Below are 8,690 nucleotides of genomic sequence, written 5' to 3'. Positions count from 1 at the left end.
GGGAATACATATAAAAACATATACAATCCTGATACTATGAAAAAGTAAAGGAGTTCCAAGAAATACATCAAAGCCCAGAGTGCTGCTTTGTGTAATCATGAGGCACTTCCGCCATCCTTTGGCTGAATTAAGAACTACAACCACTTGCAAATCCAAACGACACAAAGGCTGAGGAGCTTAAATTTGCTGCATGTTTTATTTGACAGTTTGGACAAATCTCTGTGTTGTCTACTGACGCACAACCTGAAAGGAGAAGAAGAATCAGACAACAGAAATGTGGTGATACACATTCAGACTCATATCTTAGAGGGAACAGGAGACTTACTGAGTTGATCCAGTCAAGGAAGGAAGAGACCCTGGTGAAGACGGTGGGTTTAGTCACCTGGTTGCACATGCCAGCTGGACCGTAACTGACAACACCGTGGACCCTCCAAGCTCCGTCAGTGAAGCAGCTCAGGGGACCGCCAGAGTCGCCCTGAGACAGGAAGCAATAAGAACCGGGACGGGAAGAGATTTTGAAGTAGAGAGAATAGAGACACTTTCATGCCCTTGCTCTATGTGACTTTGACAAGCATGTACAGCCTCCTGATGTGAGAAGTGTGAAACTCAAGAGTAATGTTGAGCCGTACATCAGTTTAATTACATTATTCAGCGAGGAAAGTTTGGAGTTTGGTTTGTATGTTACAGCAGCAGCTCTTCTGGTTCCAGAAGCTGGGGATCATGGGTAATATCCACCCAATGTTACACAGTGCTGCTTTAAGACCATGCAGAGACGTGACCTTTTCGTGCTCTTTCACAAATTGTTTTTATCTGCTAGGGGTTATGTGAACATTTCAGTATTGTCACAATTACAGTCTCTGAAAAGTATGTGTAAGATTGAGGCAAACTGGTTCCATAACAAAAACACCCATTCATGACGCACTCGTTTTCTTTACTATACCTGACAGCCTGATATGACTCCATCACCTCCAGCACACACCATGGTTCTCAGAGCAATGCTGCCCCACCAGTTAGGCTGGGAGCAGACTGAGTGCTCCACTATGTTGATGGGAGCCACCTGAAGAATGGCAGGCATGCTGCCTACATCTGTGAACACCAAAGAGTAAAACAAGAGAATAGGAATTTCTTAATATATATAGATATGCAAATCTAACCGTGTGTGTGTGTGTGTGTGTGTGTGTGTGTCCTCACAGTCAATTAACCCCCAGCCGGTGATGAAACAGGTGAAATCATGAGGCAGCATCTGGTCAGGGAAGGGAAGGTCAGCAATGGACACATAGCCATTGTCATACACAGGATCAGCCAGTCTCACGAGTGCCATATCATTCCTGAGAGAAATAGAAAACAATATTTCTTCATCATATAGTGGCAAAATCCCACGTGCAAAACAACTTAAATACAACTTATTTGTTGTATTTAAAGTTGGTCTGCTTTTTGCTGATGAAGCCCCTTTAAAAGTGACTTGGATGTGAAAAGATACAGAAGTTCTGCTTGGTGGTTTTATTGTTTTTGCTCCCAGTGCTTAGTGTTAAGTCATGTGTAGCCCCACCCATGATAGTATTTTCTTTATATCAATACAAAATATAGCCGTTTTAAATTGGACCAAAATAAAAATAAAGGGTCTGACATGTTACCCTTTGCCAAGCTCTCCATTCCAGTCAGGATGGACAATGATATCATCCACGCGTCTGAACTGCTCGCTGCCGTCATACTGAAGCAGGTTATACTCACCCACCACCACACGGTACAGACTAGCATCCATGCTGACAAAGTGGGAAAAAAACACACGAGTTCCAGTAATTTATCCAGCATTCATTCAAATGAGACGTATGTGTGTGTTATATGTTCAAATGTGCAAGTGAAGGAGTGTTTAGGGCCCCGACCTGAGGATACAGTGAGCTGCGGTCAGGATGAAGGAAGGACTGACAATAGTGCCTCCACAGATGTGCTGGTAAAAGTCACTGTACGGGTCATACTGGAGAGAGGCCTGAGAGAAAACAGAATAATACACACACAGAAAAAATGGAGGATCTAATGTTATTTCAGTGGTTTGCTCAATGAGAAATAAAAAATCCCTCAGCATGTTTAAAAAAATAGCTTGAAATAAAAAAACAAAACACCAACAGCATACTGAGTGCATCAGATGCTAAATATAATTTGAATCATACACATGTCATGTAAATGTTTATTATATTGGCACATGTTTTATTTTAGGTAGTAATCGTAAAAATATAACTGCATGTTCGGGTTTTACCTGCCACTTCCAGGTGTTGGGTTTAGCATCGTTGCCTCCTATGACTCTCTGATTGTGAACTTTATGGTTGAAGGGTACTTCAGCGCAAATCAGCCCTTTAATATGAATGCAATGTTAACAAAATTACCAACAGCACTTAAGAAGTCAATAGCGTTGATGAATATGTTTCTTACCGAGGCAGGACAGGAAAAGCACAAGCCAAATCATTTTTGCAAAGTGAAGACAAGATGCAGTTTGAGTGTAAGTATTTATACCAGGCAGAAACTTGGAGACCTTCAGCAGGTATTAGGCAACATTAAGTGACCTGCCAACATTAGAAATTCATGTGGATCATTCCAGGTCTAATGTACATCATGCTACAATAGTGCAAGTTCGAAAAGTTTGATTTCTTTACGGGTAGTCAACTATATACAGTATATCTCTCAAAATCTATGTATATATAGTTTTAAGATCAATATATTTCCATTTATATTTAATTGGGCTAGGTTTCAAAAAAAGAGCTCACATTTCTTATCATGGTGAGAAAAGAGCAGCTGCGTTCATGCGAAGGTAAAGTCAACTGAACCATGTGTTAAGAACGGGGCTCAAACACAAATGTTCCTGCAGATAACACAGCCTGCACAAAAAAACAACATTCCACTGGCTGCAAAAAGAACGTGACTTTATTCAACCTCATGTTGTGAAATACAGAAATATTCCTATTACTTTCTTCCAGATTTCAGCTGAAATGTGTTTTTTAATTCTCCTTTGTGACGTTGAGGATCAATGTCTGAGCTTTACAAGTGAAGTTGCTTTTATTGTGTTTTTGTGGGACAGATCTTTTTGCCAAATAAATACATTATCATGATGTTGGGTAGTTACTCTATCTAAATGTAAAATGCTCCCTTTCCTTTGTGTTAAGCCATGAAACATTAATATATGTGCAAACCAATTAAAATATGGAAAATTGTTAGTTTAATTATTAGTCTTGAGGTAACGTTGACACAATAATTGTAAATAATGTAGGCTAGCTAATAGTGTAGGTTTATCCTGACTAAATTAATTATGTAACCCATAATGTGGCTTAAACTCAATCTGAAAAGAATTCACTAAAATAAAATAATTCAGATTTCAGTATAATTTATTTTCATTAACTAAAGTGAAGTCAATGATAAAATACAAGTTATAATAAAACAAAATCATGTTTTTAATGAATATGTGTTGTCTGTTGCTAGGCAACTGATCGGCATACACAGTTCCAGGACAGCCAATCGAGCGCTACTAGCTTGACCTCATCATGAATGTCAGACCCGACTAGGATCGATTTTTCTGGCATCTTCATGTATTCGCTGAGCCTAGCCGCCCAGCTGCTGCTGCGTAAACCTGCCTCAGCTGTTAGCATTAGCTCGCTAGCTGTTAGCAGCAGTGTGGCTCCTCGTGATGTCTTCTAACACCGCTCTGCTCCAGTGACGTTCAGCCGGTTCCTCGCCTCGCGTAGCTGTTTTAGAGAATATGGGGCTAACGCAGAGCTCGCTCCTGTCGGACGGCGGCGCTAACAGCGGATATCACCTCCACGGGGTACGTAGTTAGCGTAGTTACACACAGTCTTCGCCCCCTGAGGTTCACTCTTTTGGATTTAATGCTAACTATGCTAACTACGAGCAGATAACGCAGCCGTATTCACGTATGCAGTAACGTAACATTAGTTCGGTAACTGACGGGTTATTCTCTGTTTGTAGTAACTCTTAGAACTGTGTTCCGCATTAATGGAGTCCGCCCATGATGAGGTGGCACTGGGCTCACGTCCAAGATACACAGCGTTGCTAGCATGTAGCAGTGTGTAGTAATAACTTCATAAACTCATACTAGTACTAATACTTGTTACAAATCAGAGTACTACACATGTGAGAAACATCTGCTGTGCTGTGTCTGCCATGCAACATCTGATCTGGACACGTGGGGGCGACTGTAATAGCTGTGTTCTTTACATTTCACTGCGTTAATCTGAGTGTGAAATGTTTCAGGTTCAGAGGGACTCTCCTGCACTGAAGGCTGGTCTGGAGCCTTTCTTTGACTTCATCCTCTCTGTAGGAAACACCAGACTCGTGAGTGAAATAAGAGGCAGCTGAGCTCCAGAGTCTATTTGACATGTCTCATGGCCAAATGTCAAAATATTACCAAATGATGATGGTTGTTTGGTTGAAGGGAATGGATGGGATGTGACTCTTTGTCCACTTTACTTTAGTTTAGTTTATTCTACTTTATTGTGATCCCCGTTAGCCACAGCCTCGGAGCAGCTCTTCTCCCTGAGTACACAAAAGCTTCATATTTGACAATCCTCCATTACAACAAACATTATAACATTACAAAATAAGCAAACACTCAAACAAGCTCCTGACAACACAACAATCTAGAATATGTGAACCCATTCTAATACCACTGACATCTCCATTTGTTCTAAATCCACTTGATGTTAGATGCAGTTTAAATCCAGTTTGAGACACAAGTAGCAAGATGATTGCTACATGAGCTGAGGAGGTAAATGGCAGGTGTGAAAGAGTGGTCCACGATACGTTGATATCCTCCATCTATCCATTATCTATGCCGCTTATCCTCTAAGAGTCGCAGGAACCAATCCCAGTGGACATTAGGTGAGAGGTGGTTTACACCCAGGACAAGTGGACATACAGAGACAAACAACCATCATCTTCATAATTTGATTGAGTAATTATTATCTGTGGAAATGTAATTTGTAATCCGGCTGCAGGAGGTATCATCTCTGTGGAAATATGCCAACAGGCAGCTATTCATTTCAAAGTGTTTGCATAATGATCACTTATCATGCAAATATGTAAGAGCAAAGATCTAATTCTTGATTTTTTTTTCTTTAGTTTTCTTGATGTATTCTTAACTTTATTTTATGAAGACACGTGTGCTTCTGTTTTATTTCCTGCAAACCCACTTTGACATCTCACAGTAAATGTAAACATCTGACCTGTATTATAGCCTCAGGGGAACAAAAAGTGGCCATGTGGTCTGCTGCTATAATCTCATTTCATGTTTCCATATATAATTTTGTTCTCTGTCTCTGTATCCAAATGTCACAGCTGGGTTGTTCAAAGTTTCCCTGTTTCTCCAGAATAAAGAGAGCGACTTGCTGAAAGATCTCCTAAAAGCCAATGTCGAAAAAGCGGTCAAACTTGAAGTGTACAACTCCAAAACCCAGCGGGTTCGTGAGCTGGAGGTGACACCCAGTAACATGTGGGGGGGTCAGGGTCTGCTGGGGGCCAGTGTCCGCTTCTGCAGCTTTGAAGGAGCCAATGAGAACGTGTGGCACGTCCTGGTGAGTCAAGTCCATATGAACTAGTTTACTGTCAACAGGGAACAGATTTTCTTTGAGGATTCATTGTAAATTAGTTTCATCAGGTTTCAAACCCAAATCTGCTTAATCTTGTGCCACATTTACAAGGTAGTCTAACAATTAAAAATGAACGAAATTAACAATTTAAATGCATGTTCTCAAACATAAATCACCACATTACAGAACATGTTAAGATACAATGTTTTCATTCCCTTTTTAGGATGTAGAAACTAATTCTCCTGCGGCATTGGCCGGCCTTATTGCACATGACGACTTCATTGTGGGAGCTGACCAGGTGTTGCAAGAGGTAATCTCTCTTGATTTTGCTCCCACTCTTCCTAAATGGATAATTAAAGAAAGGGACTGATCAAAGTGTACAACTTTATTGTTTATTTGATTTTCCGACACCTGCAGTCAGAAGATTTCTTCTCATTGATTGAAGCCAATGAGGGGAAACCTCTGAAGCTGTTGGTTTACAACACACAAACAGATCAATGCAGAGAGGTGGTGGTGACTCCCAATGGAGCCTGGGGAGGGGACGGAAGGTAGGATTTACAATTTAATCCTTCAAATGAAAGTGAATATTTATAACTTACTATTTATTATATCCTGTGTATGTATGCAGATGCAATAAACATGCCACCCTGTTTTACATTTTAGCTTAGGCTGTGGTATCGGCTACGGCTATCTGCACAGGATCCCGACCCGTCCAGTTCAGCCTAACAATGAAAGTGTTCTGCAGTCAATAGTCGCTGGCAGCCACGAAGAGCCTCTGGCAAGTGACCACAGTGAGGTAAAGGGCAAACATCTTAGTTATGTCTCAGTTATTCAAATGTTCTGTGGTAAACACTGACAAAGTTCTTCTCTTAAGGTGCCTTCTGTGGGTGAATGTAGCCCCTCTGCTGTCAGTGACACCGGCTTGAATCAAACTGAGGAAGTTGCAAAGGAGATGATTGTTACCTCAACCACACTGCCAGCTGCAGACTTAGGTAACCTCATTAAACTGTACAAATGATTAAATTGTTTGTTGTTAGTGTCGGTTCTGAGTGTTTAACTGTAACAAAATAATGACCATTTATTCAATGCAAATTGCAGATATTTCCGACTTACCCGAGGCAATGACTCCAGATTTATCAGACATGGCTTCCACCAATGACATGGGTCAGAGCTCTATGCTTGCTAATTACGGAGATGAATCTGGTTATCAGTGTAGCTTGGGTATGTATGCTCACACTCTCTACAAATTGAATTTTGCAGCTTGATAGAGCAAATACATTTTCAATTAATTCCACATGACTTGACAAGAAAAACAAAAGCGGTTGAAACCAGTTATTGTTGACGTGCCTTATTATTCTGGGTTAATTTAATCTGTTAGTGCAATATTGTCTTTTCGTCCATGACAAAGCAAGAGCAGAGCATTATTAAAACTAAAACAAAGTAAATCTCCAATTTCTGTCCGAAGGAGGAGTTTTCCTTTGACCACACCTATTTTATTTTACAGATTCCTCGTCCGTTCTCCAGAGTCCGTCGTCTCCAGAGAAGGAAGACGAATCGGACGTCCACAAAACCGAGCAGGATCCAGCTGTCGACCCGATCACTGCTTCCCCGAGCGGAGAGGCTGCAATTGACCTTGTTGGCCTTGACGTCACCACAGAAAACCTGTGTGACACAAATATCCCAGAGATGCAAGAGGCCGGCTCCGAGCCCTCAGTCTCAGCCAGCGTTGTGGAGGAGGAGGAGGAGGCGGCGGTGCCTGAACCTGCTGCGACAGACAGTTGAGACAACTGCTTCAACAGAGGATAAGTTACTTAAACTCTTCAGCTGACTTGCATAAAAGATTAAGAGCACACCATGTTATGTGAAAAGCTCCCCCATGCAATTGTAAGTTGCCTTATTGGAGAAAAAAAAGAATTAACTTCAGAGTTTTATTTACATCCAAGTGCCGTTGCTGCATGCTGAATTGCACATTTAAGAAAGCCATTTGATTGTCACAACAATATGAATGTAATCTATAATTTAGTTCTCAACAAGAAACAGAAGGAAGTCTGAGTTGAGTCTTAGTTGCTGTGAAGCTTCATTATAATTTGCACTAAAAAGCCAGAGGTGAATAATGTTCGGTTTTGTTGCTGTTACTGTCGTCACCTGCTAATTAGTATGAAACACTGAGTGCTCGAGCTGGACTTTATACACATCCATGAGCTTTTATGTTTCACAGTTTAGGAAATTGGGAATTATGTTTTTATTTTCATGTGGGTTGAGTTTCAGATGAGTGAAAAGATTTTTTAAATCTCAGGCATTAACCATTTAAGCCTTTTTTCCCTTATGTCTTGTTTTAACTATGTGTTGGTTTGTCTTTGGTGTAAATGATTGAGTCATAGGATGCAGCTCTCTGACTTCTGTTTCTTCTCTTTATATAGATTTTAATCAGATCATGTGTATGATTTTCATGGATGAATGTAAATATTCAAATTATTTATAAAAAATAAGATGCTCAAGTTGAATCTGCAGCAGTTTACTCGTCTTTATTTCAACCACAACTAGTAGTGAAGAGAGACTCTACTATGACATCTGGTACCACTTATGAATCAAGGAGTTTAATACAATTTACTTCGACATCTGGTCCATCGTACTTGTTCATAGAGAAGTAAGTTCCTACTTGAGACAGCAGGTGTCAGCAAAACACCTCATGGATCTCAACTGGAAAAATCCACTGCAGCTTCAAACATGTCAGATCAGGTTTCTTGTTGTATATTTTCAGTGATTAATGGAGGCATCAAGTGTTTCTGCAGTGTTTTTTTTTTTCAAAAATAATGTCTCCTTTTATATTTCAGTAATATTACAGGAGTCTGTCTTGTAGAACAGCGGTAGCTTGTATAAGTACAGGAAACTACAACAAAGATGCTTCATTTTCATCATTAATATAATTCAGTGCTGCATATTTGGTAACTGGAAGAGGGGCCATATGTCCAGATTATGCCTGGCTGGGTTGGCCCAACCCAATTTGCTCGAAAAGGCATTTTAAATCAGTGGAACAGGGGATTTAAAGGTAATGATGCAAAAATTATAGTTCTTGAGCTCACTCAATTTGAACGCACC

The 8,690-nt window shown here is 40.4% G+C and overlaps 2 protein-coding genes across 2 annotated transcripts; one reads left to right on the top strand and one right to left on the bottom strand.

Annotated features, from left to right (window-relative positions):
• Positions 1-177: 177 nt before the first annotated feature.
• LOC109629854 (chymotrypsin-like elastase family member 2A) lies at positions 178-2,521 on the bottom strand. Its single transcript, XM_020087822.2, has 8 exons — positions 2,428-2,521; positions 2,255-2,349; positions 1,884-1,987; positions 1,635-1,763; positions 1,192-1,328; positions 941-1,086; positions 326-475; positions 178-243 (listed from the first exon to the last, which is right to left on the bottom strand). The coding sequence occupies exons 1-8, from the start codon at positions 2,459-2,461 to the stop codon at positions 229-231; spliced, it is 810 nt and encodes a 269-aa protein (XP_019943381.1). The 5' UTR covers positions 2,462-2,521; the 3' UTR covers positions 178-228.
• Positions 2,522-3,572: 1,051 nt separating this feature from the next.
• On the top strand, positions 3,573-8,095 carry LOC109629853 (Golgi reassembly-stacking protein 2-like). The gene is made up of 9 exons (XM_020087821.2): positions 3,573-3,811; positions 4,258-4,338; positions 5,373-5,576; positions 5,815-5,901; positions 6,009-6,139; positions 6,255-6,387; positions 6,466-6,583; positions 6,690-6,812; positions 7,096-8,095. Exons 1-9 carry the CDS (start codon positions 3,746-3,748, stop codon positions 7,371-7,373), a joined length of 1,221 nt encoding a protein of 406 aa, XP_019943380.2. The 5' UTR covers positions 3,573-3,745; the 3' UTR covers positions 7,374-8,095.
• Positions 8,096-8,690: the final 595 nt, after the last annotated feature.

The sequence above is a fragment of the Paralichthys olivaceus genome, chromosome 17 (genome assembly GCF_024713975.1).
Source record: "Paralichthys olivaceus isolate ysfri-2021 chromosome 17, ASM2471397v2, whole genome shotgun sequence".
Lineage (NCBI taxonomy): Eukaryota > Metazoa > Chordata > Actinopteri > Pleuronectiformes > Paralichthyidae > Paralichthys > Paralichthys olivaceus.
The sequence above is the reverse complement of the archived record's forward strand: the minus strand, read 5'-3'. Positions and strand labels throughout refer to the sequence as shown.

Excerpts from the sequence above, each read along its gene's own strand:
- LOC109629854 (XM_020087822.2), bottom strand. The coding sequence starts at position 2,461 with ATGATTTGGCTTGTGCTTTTCCTGTCCTGCCTCG. Across the intron at positions 1,988-2,254 it reads CCAACACCTGGAAGTGGCAG|GCCTCTCTCCAGTATGACCC; the intron begins GTAAAACCCGAA and ends GTTTTCTCTCAG. Across the intron at positions 1,329-1,634 it reads AATGGAGAGCTTGGCAAAGG|GAATGATATGGCACTCGTGA; the intron begins GTAACATGTCAG and ends TATTTCTCTCAG.
- LOC109629853 (XM_020087821.2), top strand. The coding sequence starts at position 3,746 with ATGGGGCTAACGCAGAGCTCGCTCCTGTCGGACGGCGGCGCTAACAGC. Across the intron at positions 6,140-6,254 it reads GCCTGGGGAGGGGACGGAAG|CTTAGGCTGTGGTATCGGCT; the intron begins GTAGGATTTACA and ends TTTACATTTTAG. Across the intron at positions 6,584-6,689 it reads ACTGCCAGCTGCAGACTTAG|ATATTTCCGACTTACCCGAG; the intron begins GTAACCTCATTA and ends TGCAAATTGCAG.